This window comes from Berghia stephanieae, chromosome 14 (genome assembly GCF_034508935.2).
Source record: "Berghia stephanieae isolate SIO BIC M18660-M18661 chromosome 14, UCSD_Bste_1.3, whole genome shotgun sequence".
Lineage (NCBI taxonomy): Eukaryota > Metazoa > Mollusca > Gastropoda > Nudibranchia > Aeolidiidae > Berghia > Berghia stephanieae.
This window is the reverse complement of record NC_088373.1, coordinates 31,967,808-31,992,269: the sequence shown is the minus strand read 5'-3', so window position 1 is coordinate 31,992,269 and position 24,462 is coordinate 31,967,808. Positions and strand designations below refer to the sequence as shown.

At 36.7% G+C, this 24,462-nt stretch overlaps 1 protein-coding gene across 1 annotated transcript; it reads right to left on the bottom strand.

Moving 5' to 3' along the window:
• Positions 1 to 10,233: 10,233 nt before the first annotated feature.
• LOC144960153 (uncharacterized) lies at positions 10,234 to 14,971 on the bottom strand. Its single transcript, XM_078893151.1, has 2 exons — positions 14,664 to 14,971; positions 10,234 to 10,920 (listed from the first exon to the last, which is right to left on the bottom strand). The coding sequence occupies exons 1-2, from the start codon at positions 14,850 to 14,852 to the stop codon at positions 10,720 to 10,722; spliced, it is 390 nt and encodes a 129-aa protein (XP_078749277.1). The 5' UTR covers positions 14,853 to 14,971; the 3' UTR covers positions 10,234 to 10,719.
• Positions 14,972 to 24,462: the final 9,491 nt, after the last annotated feature.

The window sequence follows — 24,462 nt, the reverse complement described above, 5'->3', positions numbered from 1 at the left end:
CACAACACGCACAGTATTAAAACTTATATGACTTGAAACATAAATACATTCTGCACCTATGGCAAAAGAAAAAAGCAACAACAAAAAACAACAAAAAAAAACAAACCGTTTGGGGTGATTATAACCTGAAATTTGTCAATAATGAAACAAAATACCACGCTGTATTATCTCCATTGTGGAAATTAACATACATTGAGATAAATCGGATTTGATTGATACGGACACGGTCGACAAATTACAGCAAATCCGAAGGCAAAAGGTCAAATTAAGGATTCCTGATTATACTCGAGCAGATATTCTAAATAATTAATTGAATCAACGGGCAATATAATTGCCCTTAATGTTAAAAATAACTCCTAGTTACTCCTATACCAATCTGTAAAAAAGTAATTTTATAATTTTTAGAAATTCCAGTAATTATATGCTCGATGTTAAAAACAAATTAACAATGGTGGTAAAGAGAAATGAAAATCACCAACCCTCTGTTTTAATAAAAAAAATACTCTGTTAACTGCCAGATCCTCATTTTAACCTAAGTATGGTGAGAGAATGTGATTAAAGAGCCTTTTCCAGGGGCTCATCTATGCTACAAGCGAGGCTCAAATCCAAGACATTCCGATCCTAAAGCGAGTGCCATGCCACAAACCACATAGCCGCAATATAACATTTTGCACGCCTGTAAGATTACACCTGACATATTGTTTTACCTTATTGTTGGAAGGGAGCAAATTGTTAGTCGCTGAAATTTAACCTTATTACAAACAGTATAAAGCATGGGCTCCCATTAATGCTATATTGAGATGAACAATTATGGTTAGTGAAACTTCTAAGAATCCAGAATTGCGTACATGTAACCAGTCGAAGACGTGGACAAGTTGTCAGAAAGACACGGACCGACGCTACAATGGTTAAACAATAAAACTTGTATGGTTCGTATAAACAATCAAACTGAATAATAAAAAAGGAAAATTATTAGAGGATAAAACGGTTGGACAAAAACAACAACTTAAGATTACGATCGTACAAACAAATAATGACAACGTATCGGTTGAGACTCGATTTGGGGTTTGTCAATGTTATGACTACCTCTCCCTTGAAGACTTTAACCCTCACCTTACCAACTACATGAAAATCGTCACATTCGTTCAAATTTCTCATGTGAGTCATAAAAGTTAAAGGAAATGAACATTGTGTTGTAGAGCAAGCATTGCGAAAGAAATTAATATCGCAAAAATTTACTGCTATTGTGTTTGAGTGATAAAATATGAATTTTTGTGTTAGTTGGGTGTGGAATTTTGGGGGAAAATGCTGAAAATGGCTGATAATTAGAGAGTTAAACAATGCGATGGAACAAACAGCCCACCCAGTTTTTAGATTTAGGAAGTATCGAACAACAGACTGGACATTTGGAGGAATATGGTGAGCACAAAGAAAAAGAACAAAAGTAGAACAACATAAAATTCTCAAATGTTGAAAGATCATATCTTGAAATAGTACCCGCTGATGGACACATAAAAAGGAGAGCACAAGAAAGGAAATTGGTTATATATATATATATATATATATATATATATATATATATATATATATATATATATATATAATACAATTTATATATATGAGCCAAGGTCAAAAGGTGCCCACCTGATACCAGTGTTAAGAAAATTTGATTTTTACTTAATTATGGGCTGTTTTTATTGGGTTAATGCTTGTAATCAATTGATAATATGAAGAAGAGATAAAATGAGATAGCTCAACATACTCTGTTCAACAGAATATGAAATAAGCAAAGTGAAGTTTGAAAGCTCTTTGGCATGTGCTGAAAACGAGGTCAACGCATCCCCTTTTTAGATATCATGTAGAAATTAAATGTGATGTTTTAGCTCACGTGATTGAAATTTGACTAATAGTATAAAGTCAAACGTTACTTTTAAACGCAATTGCAGTATATTACATATCTGATTAAGTTTCATATAGAGTTCTTAAAAAGTTGGTGTTGCTTGTGACCTTTGGTGTCATCAAACACATCACAATACTAAGACTCGACACGAAACTTTAAAGCTCATGTTTAATGAATATAAAATGTTTTGTTATGAGAAAAAAGCATAGATTTACTATGTGAACTCAAATCTTGGAGTAAATGTATACCGTTCTGCCGATATTGAGGTTTATTGGTTTTGGTGTCATTTGTCACAAGCAACACGGCTTGCGTGAACACGTGGAAGTTTGTTTCGTTAAATGGCGATTCGCAATTTTGATCCACCCTTCTTACCAGTCTTTGAAGTGCAGCATTTTCATTTGCCTTTCCAGAGTGGTTCCAGGGAGAAAAGGTAAGTTGAACTTTGGTGTCATCGCTATTTTACATTGTCAAAAGCAACACTTGACATTACAAAGTGCCACCAAAAAATTATGTTTTCAGCTGTTATTCTATTTACAAATATGATATTATGACATCTCAAAAAAGACTGTGATTTTGGCACAATTAATTATTTCCTTGTAATTCTAATTTTTGTTTTATGTTTCAGGGTTGTATCAATCAAGAAAAAGACAAAACTCAAGCTTTTGAGGAATCCAGATAAAAGAAGGGTTGTTAAGAAATTTGATTTGATTTACTATTAACTCAATAAATTACTACAGACTAGCAGATTTGAGCAGTAGGGCGGATGTTACGTTATGGTTACATGAATTCATTACCATGGCTGATATTTATCTAGTGTTTGTGTGACTTCTGGTACTTTTTGTGACCATTGGTGTCATTGGTTAAAATGTCACAGGTGACACTTAAGTTTGAAGTTTCTAATGTATTTCTGTTTTCATGTTCTTCAAAGCTTGAAATGTCATTGAATTACATTTTAACAGGCTATATTACATGTGTTCAGTTGCTATTCTTGATTTACTGAGGCAAAATTGCGTTCAAGTGCCGATTTTGACCAAAGTAATAGCAACAATGGTATTTCTAATTTCTAAGTATATTTCCAATTTGAAAGTATTTAGTTTCTTAAAATATTATTGAATTTCATTTTTGAGTAGGTTATTGTGCTTTTTGACTGAAAATAATGATATATTATGGACGAAAGTGTGATTTGGTGTTGCTTGTGACATAAGTAATGGTGTCACCGGTCTTATGTCACAAGTCACATTCAGATGCTCTAATTTCCATGTATATTTCTATTTTTGAAGTCTTTGGTTTCTGAAATATTATTAAATTCCATATTTAACTATGGTTATTACACTGGTTTGACTGAAATTAATAATATATTGTCGAAATTGCAATTTGGTATTGCTTGTGACATAAGTAATGGTGTCATCGGTCTAATGTCACAAGTGACACAATGTCGCTAAATAAGATATGCTTTGGTCACATTATTTCCCAACATTTTATTCCAAAAGTTTCTGAACATTGCTGGTAATAAGCATATGCAATATTGTTGCTGTTGTTAATGTACAAACATTTTTATGAAATAATATATTTGCATTGTATGTTGCTTGTGACCGATGACACCAAAAAGCAACATTTTCTCCAATAGTTGGTAATATTATTGTACTATGATTGTTGTTGATTGTGTCTTTTTGTCTATAACTTACTAAATAAAGTTTGATATTCAACAAAAACCATTTGGTTATTGGGTTTTTTGTCTCATGTTGGTGTCACCAATGGATATAAATAAGATGGGCGTGATACCTAATTAAAGAAGAGTAAGAACTAAACGTTTTAAAAAAAAAACAATTAAACATCTACTACGAAACGGTTCATACAATAACTGGAATACAAACGTTACTAACATTTAACCGAAAAATTACACTTCAAAATTACACCAACCTGTCATCTCCGCATTCACATACGCGTCAAGCCTAATATACAGTCAAACCCAGGTCCGTGCATCAGGCGCTTGACCAAATGTTGAGGACACCTTTAAATGTGATAGGGGAGGACAACATTCATTTCTATGATACACGTTTTATTTAACTTGTATTTATTGATCATGCGCTTCTCTTTGTTGTGAATCTTTTTTCTTCTTCAAGTACCAAGTTTGTTCCAGACGTCGGTAATCATGATACGCCATCATCTCTCTGATCAGATAACCTCAGAAAACGAATATTACTCTTCTCTTTCTTTGTCACCCAGTTGTTCAAACTATTAAAATATGTTTTTATCGGTCTACCTTCTTTCTTTTTACCTTCTATCTTTCCCGTGAATAGCTAGCCTAATTTGCTCTTAGGTCTAATCATCAATCATAATCACATAATTGATTTATCTAATACTCTATCTCTTTATTTTTCTTCTCTTCTCTCTATCGTCCTTATCTCTATTTTTCCCCTTCCATATTCTCAAAGTTTATTGGCTACAAATGGTCTTGTAGCCAATTATATGCTGAGTCATAATGCCAAATTTGAAGGCCAATCATTCTGTCTCCATATGATACTGTGCAAACATGATATGACACTTTCACACATACGGAAAAAATAATATAGAATTAATGAATGGATATGGTCTGCTGTCTCCATGGACGCTTGCCGTGAACAATGTGTGTGTTGTTGCTTCGAGGTTGTCAGTCTGTTCTCAGTATCCAGTTAGTAATATACTTCCAGAAGTCTCTGTCCAGTGAAAGTGTTCTTAGCTGTCGAAGTTCATCTTGTGTGTTAAGGTGCTGAGGCAGCTGGATTTTTCCTTGTTTTCTTTTTTTTTAAATATGTCCTTCAGTTATCGTTTCTAAATATAATATAATGCTAATTAATAATAATAATAAATAATAATAATAATAATAATAATAATAATAATAATAATGATATTAATAAATAATAATAATAATAATAATAATAATAATAATAATAATAATAATAATAATAATAATAAGAAGAAGAAGAAGAAGAAGAAGAAGAAGAAGAAGAAGAAGAAGAAGAAGAAGAAGAAGAAGAAGAAAGAAGAAGAAGAAGAAGAAGAAGAAGAAGAAGAAGAAAGAAGAAGAAGAAGAAGAAGAAGAAGAAGAAGAAGAAGAAGAAGAAGAGAAGAAGAAGAAGAAGAAGAAGAAGAAGAAGAAGAAGAAGAAGAAGAAGAAGAAGAAGAAGAAGAAGAAGAAGAAGAAGAAGAAGAAGAAGAAGAAGAAGAAGAAGAAGAAGAAGAAGAAGAAGAAGAAGAAGAAAAAGAAGAAGAAAAAGAAAAAGAAGAAGAAGAAAAAGAAGAAGAAGAAGAAGAAAAAGAAGAAGAAGAAGAAGAAGAAGAAGAAGAAGAAGAAGAAGAAGAAGAAGAAGAAGAAGAAGAAGAATATTTCTATAGCGCCTGTCGTCGATAGCTAATAGCGCTCTTTTAAAAATAATATTTTAAAAAAGGACATTGTTTACCCAGGTAACAAAAGCATTGCAAGATCAAATCAGCCAATATCAATACATTAAGACCATAAAACGGGCATAAAAAATGATCAATACGTAACTCACATACAATACATTTTGAATTCAAGGATGTAAATATTTTCTGAAAAGATTTGTTTTCAGGGCTTTTATGAAAAAATCTATAGAGCTCAAAAATTTCACAGATTGAGGGAGATCATTCTAAATCAGGGGTCCGAATTTCATAAGAGGCCTATCACCAAAGTATTTAAGTTTAGTTTTTAGGAGATGCTAACAATTTTAAATCGTGGGAGATACGTACGGTTGGATTATGAAAAAGAGGACAAAAGACACAAATACACCAAAACAGACAAGGGCTATTATGTATTCATTTCTAACCAGGACTGGTAGCCAGTGGATGGTTTGAAACATATTCTTTGTACCATCTTAATGAGATTTTCCTAGGCCTAACCTAGCAGCATAATTCTGTACTCTCTGGGGCAAAAGACATCGATTTCAACGGAAAACTTGAGGAGACTCTCAACAAATCTCTTAGAAATGAAGAACGGAACGCAGAGGACAATTTGACTTCTCTTAAAAACGCAGTTACAGCATTGCAGTTCTGACATACGGTAAAAAAAAGAGCGCAAAACAATGGAAAATAGTAAATTTAGAATAACATCTGTAGATCTTAAGTTAAATATTATAGCTTTGTTTTATTGCCGTTCTGTCTAGGGGAGACAATCGAGATTGTGTTTATGGTGACGGTTATTTAGTGTTATTCCCCTTTTTTATACTACGTCGCTCTCCTGTTGAGAAGCGTGTTGTGTGATAAACGTTGAGAATGAAAAAAAAGACACAACTGATAGCCGAGATCACCTGAGTTTCTCTTTCCAGGATATCGAACGCTTTTTCGAAGTCAATGAAAGTCAATGGTGTATTGTAATAGAAGTGTTGCTCAACTATAATTCTTAAGGATGAAAATATGATGTGCACATGATCTATACCGACGAGAACAGTCTCTTAATACGGGGTTTAATTCTAATGCAGGCTTTATTTTCTCAAGTAAAATTTTAATTTAATACATTTTTTTGACTGATAATAACATAATGCCTTTGAAATCGTCACAATTAGTGAAATTACATAACATTGATCCCTTCTTTCCAAAGCTTTGCATTTTTTAAACCATAATAGTTGGAAGAATATTTTATGTAGCATATAATTTACTAAAGTGTTAATTACTTCTTTTAAAACCTTGGCCGATGTGGTGTCCGATCCTGGCGACTTTCCATTCTGAAGTGTTCATAACGCTATTCTAACCTCAATTCTCAATAGATAGTGGTTGTTAGGCAATATTACCTTTTTTCGGACAGAGACAACGCTGTTAACTGCCAGGTACTCATTTTACATCTGAGTAAAGTGAGAGAATGTGAGTAAAGAGTCTTTTCCTAGGACTCAACTATGCACCGAGCTAGGCTCGAATCCAGGACCTTCCTCTCCGAAAGCAAGTGTCATACCACAAGACCACATAGCCGCACAATTTTAATTTAGATTAATTTCTATATGGGGTCCCGATAGTTCAATTGGTAGAGCATTCGCTAAACATGCAAAGGGGCCGAGGTTGTTCACAATTTTATTTTCTGACCCCCCCACCCCCATGTCCACCCAGAAGTTATTGGGTAGCTGGATCTGTTATGTATGGTGGGAAATACGTTGCGATAGTTTAGCGTTCTATCTCAAAGGATTGCATGCGATTAATACTGTCCGCTTCACATTATAAAACCGGGATAAATTCCTGCTCCATGGACATAATACTATGAAGGAATACTTTTACAATGAGACACAGGAATGGAATAACCAAAAGAGGATCAACACAAAACTCCAAGTTTGGATACCATATATGTGGTAGAGAGGGGCCAAGAAATGACGCGGGATATATAATGAGGACGTACGAATAGAAACAGAAGAATCAGTCTCTAGGATTCGAGTAGAATTGAGTCTTAAGTGGAGACGGAAGATACGTCAGGTCTTTTATATCTGTTCGTCATGCAACCATCAAAACGATAACAAAAGGAAACATTCACATGCATTGCATAGAAATATATATACGTTCAAATCAAACATTCTTCAGTTGCATGCATTGACCCCCTAACACACACTCTGACTGTGACCGTAGCCATCGATAACTCATAGCCTGACACTCGTTGATTACAGGATCATCCACGAAAATACTGGGTAGCTTCAAATAGACTACGGTCAAAACATACAAGAACAGCTGCCAACATGCAAAAATGGGGGCTCCAAGAATCACCAACATGCCCAAAGTGCAACCAAGCACGACAAGATGCAAACCACCTCGTACTAGATTGTCCAGAGACAAAAGTTGAAGGTGGATTTGAAACCATCAACAAATGTGATGATGACTTCAGAACCTGGATTGATACCTTGAACATAGAAGAGTAGCCGAACGATACTACTACTATAGGCTGACACTGACAAAAATAATACGTCAAAAGACAAGTGAACAAAGGGCCACAAAAGAAAACAAATCGAGAGTTGTTTTCAACAGCTCAACCATTGAGATCAATGATTCTCCTTGCGCTATGCTAACGACAACTCATTCAATGCTGCACAAGTCTTAATTTGAAGTCAACATAATATAAGTCCTAGTGGATGCTGTGACCATATACACTCGTTGAGTGAGAGTTGTCTTTGTTTACGTTTGTATTATTTTTTAACTTGAGGTTTTATGAAGCGCTATATACACTAAACGTGCTCAACGCACTTTACAAGGGGTCCCTGACCAACAGCAACACGCAACATGTAGAACGAGAATTGACGCCTGTTAGGCTATATTTCAATTGTTTTTCCAACAGAAACAACGCTGTTAACGGCCAGGTATTCATTTTACACCTCAGTACCGTGAGAGATACGTGAGTAAAGAGTATTTTCGAAGGACTCAACTATGCGTCTAGCGATGCTGGAACCCAGGACCTTCAAATCCAATAGCGAGTGTCATGCCACTAGACCACAATGCCGCACAAATTTCGTGTCAGCATTGAAATGTATGACTATTGGTATTCAAATGACTCATTTACTTTCCCAAAAAGTTTTAAAAGGTATTTCTCTAAGTTGTATAAGTCCAAAACATTTGCATTTCTACTCGCCGATCCTATATTTCTTCCACTTGGAGAGTGTTTGTCTCATTTTATTGCGCTTAACGGTCATGAGATTCCAGAGTCTGGCATTTTGTTGGCGAATCGCCCCGAATGACATTCAATAGTTTGAATAAACACACAGTTCGCCTTGTTTCTATAGTGGACATATCTAGGAATTGTTATTCCCCACAATGAATTATCATCATATCTTATGTAAGTACACAAAGCAAGTAAGGGTTTACAAATCACATAATGTGACTTAAGTACTTTAGCACTAGGCTCTTCAATTGCATGTAAAGCCGGTACTAGTTCCTGTTTTTGGACGAATTTTAAAATCCTGGTCCTTTGGCTTAACCCATAAACGAGCCGCCAATACATCGACGTTGTAAAGGTCTATAGTTTACAGTAAGGCCATACTTTTCAGTCACTTGTGGCGCTGTGACACATCCTCAGTGTGCCATTTCTGAGACAACACATCTCTGAAAGTAAACATCGGGCAGAGACCAATGTATGGGGAGACTCAACCTCTCTTCTCAGAGATCAATTCCTTCGACATAGGTAAAGAGATTGAACCGAAACACAGGACCAAATTTACCAATATCCATTACACTAGGGCCAATATACATTAGAAGTCTGTGGTGCCAAACCTTTAACATTTTCATGTTTTTCCATGGCAAAGATGATTTTTTTTTCATTTGTTGGTTATAATAATGCGTCAATAAAATAAAATGGATTTTGAATAAAATATAATGAACATCTTAAAATGATTTTTTGAGGAAAAACTCAAATGCTTGAAAACTTAATCTATAATGAAAAATATACGCCGATGTAATACCATGTTAGGGGCTGATTGTCACCTTTTACCTCTTGGCTTTTTAAGCTATCGTTCAATGTTTAAATGTACAGTAAAATTAATGGAATATAAATTAATTTCATGAATGATACAACACAAAGAATAAACGACATTTCGGTCTTCGGCATTCTTCAGGTAAACAAGACAATGAATGACTTGCTAGGGAAACATAGTCCGGAGGATTGTCCATAATGCAAATGTTATAAAACCGGTTTCCTTTTCTTGTTAATCTGAAGAAGGTCAAAGGCCGTAATAGTCGTTTACTTTGTGTTGTGTCTTTTATAAGAGTCATTTAACTCTATTAGGCACGTCTAGATTTTGGTACAGTAGGATAATTAATGATTCATTATTTTCTTTTTCAAACTGCATCATGGGGTGTGTGAACCAATTGCAATGGATCACCGAGGTACTTGGTCTTTCAGTACCGCGTTCGACCATCCGCCACCTTTTGCAGCCAATTGCAAGTCATCTCACTTTAGATCATATTGTGGCTGATCCTCAATGGACTCATGCACTAGACACCAAAGACGATTCCTCTATGAGATGACTAAAGGAAATAAAATATAATTCTGTAAGGCAAGACGTAATATGTAAACCAACATCTCTATCTGGTATTATGCCTAATGTACCAGATACTAGAAAAAATTGACTTTAAATTGAATTTAATTATGAACATTCTACTCTTATAAAAACGCAAAAATGATAACATTAATAGGTCATATTTTGAACAACTACAGTCTAACACTTCGGAATTCTGCTTTGTGTTAAAAATATGTTATTGTAGTCTAGTTCAGTTGAGCATAAATAGGGAATGAGGCGATGAGTGACATATTGAATGGACTTTATCCTAATTTTTCAAAACATTGAAACATTCAAAACAAAGATGATTTTTTTCAGACCAAATTAGTTTTAATCAAATAACAAAAAAGAAAGTGAAAACGATTATAACACCCGTAAAGTAAATAGAGGTAAAGATTGCAATGCAAAAAGTATCGGTCTCGATTCTCCATACACATTTCAATGAAATCAAAGTCGTTATAATTGAATTTGGTTTTGCCTTGTTGGAATCATCATTTTCATCATGTGAATCGCTATCGTCGTCGTTATAATCATCATTGATATCATCATCTGACCTGAAGACGTTTAACGATATATTTTGTTTGCTACATCGGTTCCTGTGTCATGTCAATGTTGCTGCTCGAAGCTCGAAGAAATAAATATCAATGTGAAATTGAGTGTAAGTTTTAAATTAATTTTCAAAAACAGATAAAATGGACGTTTCTGGGGGTTTCCCATTTATCAACAAAACAGGATGAATGAAACAATACAAACGAATGAGATAATGTGGTAGTGATTTGTTAAGATGAATGATTCATATATTTACTACAGTTGTTCCTGGCAAGATATGATATTTGACGTTGAATTTACAATTAGGCCGACATAGAGATCTGTAAGTTCGTGACCACAAATCGGTTCCAGTTTATTTCTCAGACACTGAATAAGTGAGGGAAACGTTAAACAGAATGTTTTGGTGATTTGGCCATCTGTACGCATTCTCTCCTTTACAGCCAGCTGGTGAGATTCCTAAAGATATACAATAATTTCAATCGTCGATTATGTTGGGATTATATACCAAATGTATGTGTATATGTATTATGTGTGTTATGTGGATGGATACATCTATGTATGTATGTACATATGTGTGCATATGTATGAATGTATATATGCATCTATAAATATATATATATATATATATATATATATATATATATATATATATATATATATATATAAATATGAGTGTTGGTGGGTACTCGTAGGTACGAAAGTGCTCGATATTGATGGTTAGAGCTAATATAGAATGCAAATTGTCACTCACATTTTTTGTGGCCGAGACGATTCGTTTCTGTGTCTTACACGTCTTCAGTCGGCGTAAACCATCCTGTGAGTGACAATTTGCATTATATATATATATATATGCATATTGAATCGTGTTTGATACAAATATGGTACGAAAAGTGCTCGACATGTAGTAATGGAGCGAATTATTATGTTTAAAAACATTTACCACAATGTTTGAGACAGTCTACATTAATGTTTCAGGCTTAATTTGCCATCGTCAGGACTGAGTCGTTTTGTTGACTGTTGTTGTTTCTTGAAGTGGTTCCGGTTTAAAGTTAATTAACAAGAACTTCCGGCGATTTGGACACGTACTGTATATCTCACTTTTCGTGTTGAGTGTGGCTTCATGAGGGTGTTTAATTATGTTATATTTCTCTTCCAGGCATAATCTACATTGTTTTGATGTTGGTGTGTATCCTGTTGCTTTAGATAAAATTTTCCATGAAATGTTGTGGTCTAGTTTGTTGTCTTTTAATTTCCAAATATGTTCGCTGAGTTTTGTGGATGTTTTTTTGTTAGTGTTTCTAACTGTTGAGGTGTGGAGGTTGTATCTTGTTTTGAAATTATTTTCCGTTAGTCCTACATATTTTTCTTGCTTGTTTGTTTTAGTTTCGGTGACTCTGGCTTGGTAAATTAAACGTGATTCTAAATATTGTTTGTTTAGCGGGCAATGTTCCTTATTTCTGCAGTTGCATTTTCTGGTGGGTGGGTTTTGATCTTGTCGGTGGTTTATTAATATTTTTTTGTTGTGGCTTGAAATTATTTGTTCTATGTTGCGCATACACGAGTAGTTTATTTTTATGGTATTCCTGTTGATAATTTTATGTAGCTTGTGTTTTTTTGGAAAGTGTGTATCAATTAACTTTAGGAACTGCTGTCCTATGTTTGTGCTGACGGAACACATAGAACCGAAGAGATCACAAAAGAAGATAAGAATATAGCGAACAGACTTGACTTTAGCGATCGAATCGATATAGCACCAAGAAGAGGAGCGTTCATCACATTAAAAGATCACAAGCCTGACTTCAAAAATAATCCAAAATGTAGACTAATAAATCCATACAAATCTGAAATTGGAAAAATCAGCAAAAAGATATTAGAAAAAATAAATAAAAACGTCAAAGAAGCAACTAAATTCAACCAGTGGAAAAACACCGATGAAGTCATTAAATGGTTTTAAAATATCCAAAACAAAGAAAATTGCACCTTCATCTCTTTCGACATTTGCGATTTTTACCCCTCCAACACCCCCGACTTACTAAACAAAGCATTGGAATTCGCAGCAAAATACACCAACATCACAGAAGAGGAAAAACACATCATCAAACACACCAAGCACAGCACACTATACTATGACAACACGCCGTGGACAATGCGACATAATGATTTCGACGTAACAATGGGTTCGTTCGACGGTGCTGAAACATGCGAACTGGTCGGACTCTACAACCTGTCACAACTGCAACATACACACAAATACATCGGCCTCTATAGAGATGACGGACTCGCTATAACCAACAAACGACCAAGAGCGAACGAAAACATCAAAAAACAAATCTGTAAAATATTCCAAATATTTATATACATAATGGTATACATGTATAGTACATTAAACATCCCTTCATCAAGAGGGCTCTGGACGCATAACATAGATTAAGCCCTAACACAGTACACGAACAAAGCTAATAATACACATAATCAAAAAACGCCTGTCGGAATAAGAATGTCTTCAATCGACGCTTGACTTCCTCTAATGAATACAAATAACGTATCTCTAGTGGTAGTAAATTCCACAACCGTGGGTCAGAAGCGTTCACCAGCCTGCACTCGACAACGGTTTTTTTTTTCAATTTGAGGTCGTTCGTTGATCGAAGCGATCGCTGTGGGTTATACCGTTCATTGGGTTTGAGAGATACGCTGGTGACGAGCCCTCCAAGCATTTGAAAACGATAGTTGAAGATTTATATTTAATCCGTTGGTCCACTGGCAACCAATGCAGCTGCTGTATAAATTCGGGAGTGGAGTTTTCCTGACTTTCTGCAGTACAACGCGGGTTGTCACGATCTGTATTTTTCTGGAGTTTGTTTATTTTGTCCCTCGTAAGACCAACAAACAGTGCATTGCATCAGTCCATTTTCGGGAATATCAAAGATGTTACCAATTTGTTGCAAGTTTCCCTATTAATAAATATATGAATTCATGTATGTATGTAAGTTAATGTTTATATATATATATATATATATATATATATATATATATATATATATATATATATATAATATATATATATATATATATATATATAAAATATATATATATGCGTGTGTGTATGTACATGTATGAATATATTTATGTATGTGATAGTAATGCTTCTTGTTGTTTAAATACTAGTAGTGGTTGCAGTAGTAGTAGCAATAATAATAATAATAATAATAATAATAATAATAATAATAATAATAATAATAATAATAATAATAATAATAATAATAATAATAATAATAATAATAATAATAATAATAATAATAATAATAATAAAAATAATAATAATAATAATAATAATAATAATAATAATAATAATAATAATAATTATAGTAGTAGTAGTAGTAGTAGTAGTAGTAGTAGTAGTAGTAGTAGTAGTAGTAGTAGTAGTAGTAGTAGTAGTAGTAGTAGTAGTAGTAGTAGCAGTAGATAGTAAGTAGTAGTAGTAGTAGTAGTAGTAGTAGTAGTAGTGTAGTAGTAGTAGTAGTATTAGTAGTTAGTAGTAGTAGTAGTAGTAGTAGTAGTAGTAGTAGTAGTAGTAGTAGTAGTAGTAGTAGTAGTAGTAGTAGTAGTAGTAGTATTAGTAGTATAGTAGTAGTAGTAGTAGTAGTAGTAGTAGTAGTAGTAGTAGTAGTAGTAGTAGTAGTATAGTAGTAGTAGTAGTAGATAGGAGTAGTAATAATAGTAGTAGTAGTAGTAGTAGTAGTAGTAGTAGTAGTAGTAAGTAGTAGTAGTAGTAGTAGTAGTAGTAGTAGTAGTAGTAGTAATAGTAGTAGTAGTAGTAGTAGTAGTAGTAGTAGTAGTAGTAGTAGTAGTAGTAGTAGTAGTAGTAGTAGTAGTAGTAGTAGTAGTAGTAGTAGTAGTAGTAGTAGTAGTAGTAGTAGTAGTAGTAGTAGTAGTAGTAGTAGTAGTGTAGTAGTAATAGTAGTAGTAGTAGTAGTAGTATAGTAGTAGTAGTAGTAGTAGTAGTAGTAGTAGTAGTAGTAGTAGTAGTAGTAGTTAGTAGTAGTAGTATAGTAGTAGAAGTAGTAGTAGTAGTAGTAGTAGTAGTTGTAGTAGTAGTAGTAGTGGTAATAGTCGTCGTCGTCGCAAATGTTTTATTGAAATTGAAGTATAGATACTCTTCTTTAAATACATAAATAAAGTTAGATATAACATGTCCTCACCTTTATGCATCCGTTAACTTTTGCCTTCACAATTGGTCTCATATCGCCACTTCTATCAATACATTCTCCTGATGCTATAAGATTATTGAATCGATTCTTAATTTTATTTGAGCAAATATATTTCAAAGTCTCGTACACAAATAAAGGATCCTTAACATGATAAATAAAAGCTTCATAGCAATCATTCATGCACTTTCTAAAAGAAAAAACATTATTACAAAATGTATCGACAACTGCTGGCTGTTCTCCCAAGTCATCCTTGCGTTGCTCATGCTCACGTGAACAAAGATCCAGCCTGGTTTGACATCGAGTACTCATACATTGGATGCCAGCACCCAGAAAGACCATTGAGAACGTGAAAGATATTATGAGTTTGGCACAAGACATTTTTGAAATTCCTGGAATATTGATAAGAAAAAATGCAAATTAATTTTGAAAGTAATAAACGGAATATTGAATTTGACAACTTCAAAAAGAACAAATGTCCTAAATGTCAGGGACGTTTCAGGCTCAAACCCCTTCTTCAGCCATGTATGGAATTTACCAGATAAAGCAAGACAGAAAAATACAACAAAAAAAAAAAAAAACATTCCAAAAAATCAGTCGACCTCGACTGGGGATCGAACCTCAGAACTTCTGATTACCGGTCAGATGTGATACCATTGCACCACAGAGGCTCCCAATAGTTAGGACATTTTTAATACCTATAACCTTCACAAGGGTACGCGATTTACGCTGTGAACCCTCGCTTGCATCAAACCGCACATTCATTGAACACGAGAGTACGAAGAAGACATTTGAGTTACGTCATTCTCTCTCTCTCTCTCTCTCTCTCTCTCTCTCTCTCTCTCTCTCTCTCTCTCTCTCTCTCTCTCTCTCTCTCTCTCTCTCTCTCTCTATCTATCTCTCGCCAGTATGCAGCAATTAAGAATGCTAATTATGTTTTCGTCAGACATTACCTCCGCCTTCCAGACCGGCCCCAAGCCCAGATTCGTCAACATTCTACATCATTTCTGCTGCTGTACAATTGTTAACTTTCCTAACTGGTCAACGTTCCGCAAAGAGGTAGGGAGTCCACGTTTTTAGTATGCCTCGCTTGATAGCTTGATGTGGGTATCGTTTGCTAAGCTCGTGTATGTGCTTTATAATTATGTTTTCCTAGCATTCCTATGCAGCCTTCGTAATGTCCCGGTCAGGATCGGGTTTCTTTATCATTGACCAATGGTGGCGACTAGGGTGTGCAATATCAACATCCCAATGTCTCCTGACACCGTTGCTTCCTATCGTAAACGGAGATTGGAATTTTTTGTCTGCTACGTTCTGCGACTGGGAGTAAATTTTATACCCCACACAGATGGGGGGGGGGGGGGGGCAACCAACGGAACAGATAGAGTAGACCAATTGCTTTTTGAAGTTTATAAATATTGTGTAAATACAATTCGCCCGTCACCACATAAATTATTTGTTACCCCAATGCCTCCTTCAGGCTTTCAATGACTCTTACCTTCGAAGGCTCATTAGATTATCCTCATTTGAGCATCAAAGTGTCCTCTCGTTGGAGCACCGTATAATCTGAGTTTGGAATTTGCCAGTAGATTTAGTGAAAGCTGAATTTTTACCATGGTCAGTCTCTTAATAATAAGGGACAATTACACGCGTCAGGAGGCTGATCCCGATATGTTACGCACTAGCTGAAGTTTTGTTGTGACGTTCGCTAAGATCTTGACCGCGCCTGACGTGAACACAACGACATATCATTGTGAGACCAGCCCTTTCGCCATTGATGAGTCGTATTTCCCGCTTTTCCCCATTCCCACCCCCACCCCCTCGCCTACAAATGGTTGTCAGGGATGGTCTCAAAACTGTCTTCCTGATATACCTTTGCCCGCGATATGCACTTACGCACCTCCACCATGACAAGGGAGTTAACATTTTGAGGTGACTATCATTGCTCAATGTTTGAATTTTGTTTTCATTGACATTAACGTGCTTTACAAATAACACTGTAAAACTGTAGCTAAACAATCGCAATCCATAGATACACAATTTTAATCATTTTTTGACATTATATTATACACATCTGCCATTCACTCTCCTCCTCTAGCTTCCTTTTAATTAGTCATCCCCGATGTTACCAACTTTTCTATTCTGTATCTCCTCCACACAATTGTTGACAAAGTGAAAAATCTTGGCACATCCTTAGACTCTGGACTGTCGATGGAACATCAGGTTAATAATTTGGTTAGATCTCTCTTTTTCCAACTACAAAATATTGCTTCCATTAGACGGTTCATATCGGACGATGTGACCAAGCACCTGGTTGTGTTCCTCGTACTATCGAAATTGGATTACTGTAATGCTCTTTTATTTGGCGTTTCGCAATATAATCTGAGACGTCTTCAGATTGTCCAAAACGGCGCTGCCAGACTAGTATTCATGAAGCGTAGGTGCGACTCTGTCGGACCTCTGCTTCATGACCTGCATTGGCTGCCTGTTGAGAAAAGGATTACATTCAAAGCTTGTGTTTTAGTTTATCGTTGTCTTGAAGGTACTGCCCCTTCCTACCTTTCGGAACTAATTGAAAGATATTCAAAATCCCGCCCCTTACGTTCGGCCGGAGATTCTACAAAACTAGTTGTCCCCCGAATTCGGAAAAATGCTGGAATGAGATCCTTTTCTCATTTCGGACCCTCTGTTAGGAACGCCTTACCGCAGAGCATTCGTGAAAAAGAATCTTTTTCTATTTTTAAACGTTCGCTTAAAACATATCTGTTTCGATTTTAGTAGATGGTATGAGAAGCAAGATAGGTTAGGTTTGTGTTGTGTGCTGTTTGTGTATGTGTTTGTATGTATGCGTGTGTGTAATTGTGTGTGTATGTGCTTGTGTGTGTGAATGATTATGTTTCAGCCAAAGTAAATTTGTAATTTAAGCGCTTAGTCTGGTATCTAGGAGTTATAGCGCTATATAAGTTTTCAGTATTATGTCCCATAAACCGTAACTGCCTCGTTCTGATGGTATCAAACAGAAGTATTATATTTTTTCTTAACTCTACCAACACTTTCTCGTTCGTATAATTGTCTGTCTATGATAGTCTCAACATTCTTCTATACATTCACATCTCAAATGCCTCAAACCTCCTATTACATTCTTAGTCGAGCGTCCATGTTTTTTCACAAACCTATGAAAGGGAGCTTTTTACATATGTTTTCATTAATTTCACTCTAGTCTTCAAATTAAGGTTGTTGTTTGACACAAATGGACTCATATTATGAAACATATGTCTTACTTTTTTATTATTTGTTTCATGTCCTCAATGTCTCTTCCATCATAGGCAAAGATAATGCATAGATAATTAAATTCACTTGTGTGATAGTCTATTTTCATTGACAAGTAAAAGTTCGTTTTGGTTTAGTTTTTTGGGAGCACCATACATTCTCAACATTTAGTTTCACGCCCATCTTTTCAATTTTGCTCATCACTCTAACAATAACAGATCCCCAGGCGAAGATGAAATTCCCGCTGAATTGCTGAAATGCGGTACCCTCTCCCTGGATCTGAGCATTGCAAACATAATGAACAAAACATTCTCAACACACACAGACTGGGACATAAACAGAGGTGTCCTAATTACAATACAAAAACCAGGAAAAACGAAAGGACCCGTAAACAACCTGCGCCCAATAACATTACTGAATACCATAAGAAAAACACTGTCAACTATTGTCCTCAACAGAATTAGACCGAAAATAGAAAAATATCTATCACATAGCCAAAGCGGGTTTCGCTAAGACCGAAGCACATCGGACGTTGTATGGACACATAAATGGTTGGCAACAAATGCACTCAAAGAAAACATATCCATAACAATAACCGGAATCGATATGTCCGCAGCCTTTGATACGATCGACAGAGGAAAACTTTTGGAGATATTAACAGACATAGTTGACGAAGACGAGCTCCGAATAATCCGATTTCTCCTCAGCAACACAAAGATACAACCAAGGATATACGGGGCCACAAAACAGACGCAGTTCGAAAGTAACATCGGGACCCCCCAAGGAGATAGTCTGAGCCCGATTCTGTTCACAATATACTTAGAACACGCTCTGAAAGAAGTTCGAAAAGTCATTCCAAAACCAACGACTCATATTGAGAATGCAATCGCTAGAGAAATCGCCTATGCAGATGATGTCGATTTTATTGGATCAACACCAGCAAATATAGACATCATACAAAATACCCTCATGAAATATAACCTCCAAGTCAATGCCAATAAAACCGAATTTACAACAATATCGAGGAACAAAGAGGAATGGAAAAGAACAAAGAAAGTCGGCTCACTAATTGGAGACACCGAGGATGTACAAAGAAGAAAACAGCTATCAAACGCCGCACTCAGTAAACTCACCAATGTATGGATTAGAGGTGACAAAATAAAGAGAAACACCAAACTGAAACTGTACCGTGCTCTTGTAAAACCGGTACTTCTGTATAACTGCGGCACTTGGGCGTTGACAAAATCCGAAGAAGAACATCTGGATGCCTTCCATCGCACACAGCTAAGAAGGGTACTGGACATCAAATACCCAAAAAAGATCTCAAATGAATCACTCTATAAGATCACAAAAGAAAGACCAATCTCCCTTGACATTCTACAACAACGATGGCAACTTTTCGGTCACATACTACGCAGGGACAAAAACATACCAGCTAACCAAGCCATGTCGGGATACTTCCAAAAACACGGGAACCTTTTCAGAGGAAGACCGATCACAACACTCCCTGTGATCCTAAACAAAAACCTCACAACACTTGGACAAAGCATTAGTCTCATAACGGCAGGGGACCTTGAAAATCTGAGAACCCTAGCAGAGGACCGGCAATATTGGAGACACCTCACACAGGAAATACTGGAAACAGCCAAGGCGACCCGATCTTTCGGTCGAGACGCGAAAGGCATCTAAGTCAAGTAAGTCAAGTCATCACTCTATCCAAAACTGTATACACGTATTCTGGAGAGTATGCCATCAGAGTACCGTTGTCTAAGTATCTCATCTTATTCATATTTTGCCCCAAATTACGGCGCCACTCATGTCTGCATTTTGTTCGAATATTATTTCGCTATATATATATATATATATATATATATATATATATATATAATATATATATATATATATATAATATATATATATATATATATATATATGTACAACAGACGCGGTGATAAAACACAATGTTGTCTTACTTGCTTTTCGATGTTAAAGAAGAGCCCGCTGTAGCAACATAATTTTTTTCACGCTCTGCGGAGAAGCATCATTTCCGATACACATAATTTATCAGTGTTGAGGATTCAAATAGTTTTATAACAGTAGAATATTCTAAACCTTATGGGGAAACGACAGTTGAGAAGGTGGAATGTACTGGTCACGTACAAAAAAGAATGGGTACCCGGCTTAGGAAGGTGAAAAATTATATGTCTGGAAAAACAATGAGTGACGGGAAGAAAATAGGGGGGAAAAGGCAGATTGACAGATAACGTGATAGATGAAATACAAACTTATTACGGCAATGCTATCCGTGCCAATAAGCATGACTTGAGTGGTATGCGAAAAGCAATTTGGGCCATTTACTTCCATAAGCTTTCAACGGATGAGAAGCCGTACTATAATCTTTGCGATGAAAAATGGTGTAAGTATAGGGGGTGTATGCGAAACGGTCGCATGACAATAGCCTATCACCTGCGATTATGGAGGCGTGTAAGCCCGTTTTCCGCGACTTGTCGAATCCCGATCTTTTACGTAAGTTCCTTGACGGGTTTACGCAAAATGCTAACGAGTCGTTGAATAGTTTGGTATCGAAAATTTGTCCAAAAGAGTCATATCACGGGTTAAAAACTGTTGAAATCTCAGTGCTGATATTTAATGATGGTACGGTGTCATTGAGAGATGTTTTAGAAAATATGCAAATATCTTGCGGTTTATTCAGTGAGCAATTCTTCCGGATTACCGACGCCAATAGGATTAAGCAGGTCAGGAAGCGAATCACAGAAGCATCGCGGCGTGCCAGACGTAATGCCAGATTAGCAGTCGAAGAGATCCAGGCAAGACAAGAAGAATGTTATGGACTTATACATATAGTTACTCTAGGAAAGAGTTGCTCCCCTTAGTTATTAGCTAATTGATTTTAGTTACAGCTTAATTAGTTATTATTCATTAAGTCCATTGTTAAAATATTATTTGTGCTTAACAAATATCAGAGTGGCATGCCCTAGAGAAGGATGCACTCTTTGTTCCTTACTTTTCATAGTTGAGTTACTTATACTATTTTTCCTTCTTAAAATGTTGTTGCGATATATTTGTATATACTCTTAACTTATACACAGTAATAAACTGTTCTCTCACATATCACTTAACGCTTCTGAGTTGAGTGATTCCACAATATTAATCTGGAGGCCCGTCAAAAACACAACATTGGCGACGAGGATTTTTCACCTTTATCCTGCGCATCAGCCTATTGGAGCGTTTTGTGACGTCAGTCGAAAAGCCAGCACACCACGGACGGAAACCTGCCAGCCGAGAAAACCAGAGCAAGTGCCTTTTCTGCCTGCAGTGTCGTCAGCACGTGGTAAGACGCCTTCTTCGTGGACAGCCGCCCATCACGTGGTAAGAAGCCTTCCCGCCTTTTTTTCCCGTCACAGCTCGTGGGCGCTGAGGTCAACTGCCTACGTCACGAAAGAAAACAAAACGGTACGTCGTCTTCATACAACCAAGCAATCGGACACTTGGGTGAGTAATTATAGTTATATTTCGTCAATAATTTACTACCCTTCGCTCGCGTCCTATCTTCGTACCTTTATTATACATAATATAGTCGTGTCAGCAGTACTGTCATCATGTCAAATATAGAGCTCATAACCATATTACAACAACAGATTGAACAGCAAAATGAGCAAATGAAGCAAGTCGACAAGAAAAGCAGATGGAAATGTTCATGAAACTAATGACCGGTAGCAATACATGTTTACCAAAACCTCCAGCTATTCCGAGCTTTGTCGCATTCGACCCTGCCTTGGAGATATGGAGCGACTACTGGCATCGTTTTAATACGTTTTTAACTGCTCACTCCGTACCTAATGAGAAGAAAGCAGACGTTTTCCTTGTCAACCAATCGCCGGTTGTTTACAAAATACTGACTAACATGGCGAGTCAAGAAACACCAGCTAAGGCGATAACTGCCCTCAGTCTTCCAGATATCGAAAAATATATGATGGAGCAGTACCACCCTCGACTATTTGTTGTCAGAGAACGTTATAAATTTTGGACGAGCCTCCAGAGGAAACCAGGCGAAACTATTCAGGAATTGGCAGCTAGAATTCGCCAGAGCGCTGTCACATGCGATTTCCCATCCATTGAAAACCCCTTGGATGAAGCTATGCGTACCTGTTTCATGTGTGCAGTTAACAACACAGCTGTTCTTGAAGCGCTATTCAAGCACAAGGAGGACGAGCTTTCGTTTAACAAAGCCATCGAGGTCGCCACGGAGATAGAAGATGCCTCAAAAGTGGCTAACGAGACTGCATTATCTGTTCAACCCGAGGTCCATAAAATTAAGCCTCAAAGAAAACAGATTCCGATAATTCAGCAAGGCAGTCAAAACAAACAGCGTATCAAACGTTCGAATGAAAGACAGACAGAGCCGACAACGGATTTTGATAATAAAAATCAAACCTGCTCGAGATGCGATGGGCGCCACAACAGACAAAACTGCAAATTCAAAACAGCCGTTTGTCGTTTCTGCCAGAAAACTGGACACTTCGAAAGAACCTGTGGACGTAAAAAGAGAATGTCGAGTTCGCCTAACATCAACACGATTCGTCGCAAGTCACGGGTCAATTTCGTTTCAGTGACACCGCTTAAGTTAGCTACGACTGTATCCAACCATGAAATTGTTTTCGAAATAGATACAGGGACTGGTGACAATTTCATTTCAACTAGAACATGGGAGAGGATTGGCAAACCACAACTCTGTAATGCCAACATTAAGTACCAATGTGCATCCAACCAGGAACTCCCCGTCATTGGAACTGTTTTCTTGTCGGTGTCTGTGAATGATACGTGCCGCGAGATAAACTTTGTTGTCACCACTATGCCGTTACACTTATTAGGACGTTCTGCCATACAAATGCTCAATGTTTCAGTAGATGAACTGTTTCAAACGACAAAAGTAAAATCTGTTCGTAGTAAGCCCGCAACAACCATGTCACATCTTCAAAAGGCATGTAAACAAGTGTGTGCAGAATTTCCTGATGTCTTCAAACCAGAACTCGGTAAATTGAAAGATTTTGAACTTGACATTACATTTAAAGCCGATGTGACGCCTGTGTTTCACAAGCCTCGTTCCGTCCCCTATGCGATCCAAGACGACCTCAACAAGAGCTTGGATGCCGGTATTGCAAAGGGTATTTGGAAACCTACATCCTTCAACGAATTTGGAACACCGATTGTGCCAATAAAAAAGATGACAATCAGTGGTGAGAGACCGAAAATTCGAGTATGCGGAGACTACTCTGTTACAGTTAATCCGCAATTGGAAACTCACAGATATCCGATACCGTTACCTGACGACCTCATGCGCAAATTAGGAGGAGGCTACGGATTTTCCAAAATCGACCTAGCCGAGGCTTACACACAAATCCCGTTGTCACCAAAATCGCAAGAACGCCTCGCACTCAGCACGCATAAAGGTGTTCTCCTTCAAACGAGACTACCTTTTGGCATCAGTTCAGCTCCCGGATATTTTCAACAAATAATGGATCAACTGACTCAGGATCTTCCAGGTGTCGCAGTCTACATCGACGATATCCTTGTGAGTGGCAAGGATTCCACCGATCATTGACACAATCTGCGTAGATTATTACAGCGACTTCATGATAAGGGACTTCGCTGTAATCTCCAAAAATGTTCTTTCGCAGAATCACAGTGTGAGTACTTGGGTCATCTACTATCAAAAGACGGCATTGCAAAAGGCACAAAGGTTGATGCAATCACTAAAATGCCGCCACCCACTAGTGTACCGAGCCTAAAATCGTTCTTAGGACAAGTACAATTTTATTCGAAATATTTACCAAATCTTGCAACTGTCTTAGAGCCCCTCTATCAGTTAACCAAGAAAGAAGTTAAATGGAAATGGACAGCTAAAGAACAAACAGCTTTTCAACATGTGAAGAGACTTCTTTGTGACGAGACAATTCTTGTGCATTTTGATCCATCTCTCGACGTGGGTATATCTTGTGACGCATCAAATGTTGGAATGGGAGTCGTGTTATTCCATCGTTTCCCAGACGGTAGTGAAAGACCGATTGCCAATGCTTCTAAAATTTTGAACAATACTCAGCGAAGATACAGATTCAGAAGGAAGCGTTATCAATCATTTTTGCGATGAGTAAATTTCATCAATTTCTTTACGGTCGCAATTTCATACTCGTCACCGATCACAAGCCTTTATTGTCGCTCTTTGGTCCAAGAAAACCAGTACCTGCTTTAGCTGCCAACCGCCTGGCCAGATGGGCTTTGACACTAAGTCAGTACGACTATAGAATTGAATATCGTAAGACAGCTCACCATGGCAACGCTGATGCACTGAGCAGACTTCCTGCAAGTGCCGACCCAGTCTTCGACAAAGAGGAAGATGGAGAAGATGTCAACACTGTGTTTACAATCTCTACAGTTGGAAAACAGCTAAGAGCTACTGACCCCGGAGTCATCGCTAGAGAATCCACTAAAGATGACACCATAT

Excerpts from the sequence above, each read along its gene's own strand:
- LOC144960153 (XM_078893151.1), bottom strand. The coding sequence starts at position 14,852 with ATGAATGATTGCTATGAAGCTTTTATTTATCATGTTAAGGATCCTTTA. Across the intron at positions 10,921-14,663 it reads AAGTTAACGGATGCATAAAG|GAATCTCACCAGCTGGCTGT; the intron begins GTGAGGACATGT and ends GTATATCTTTAG.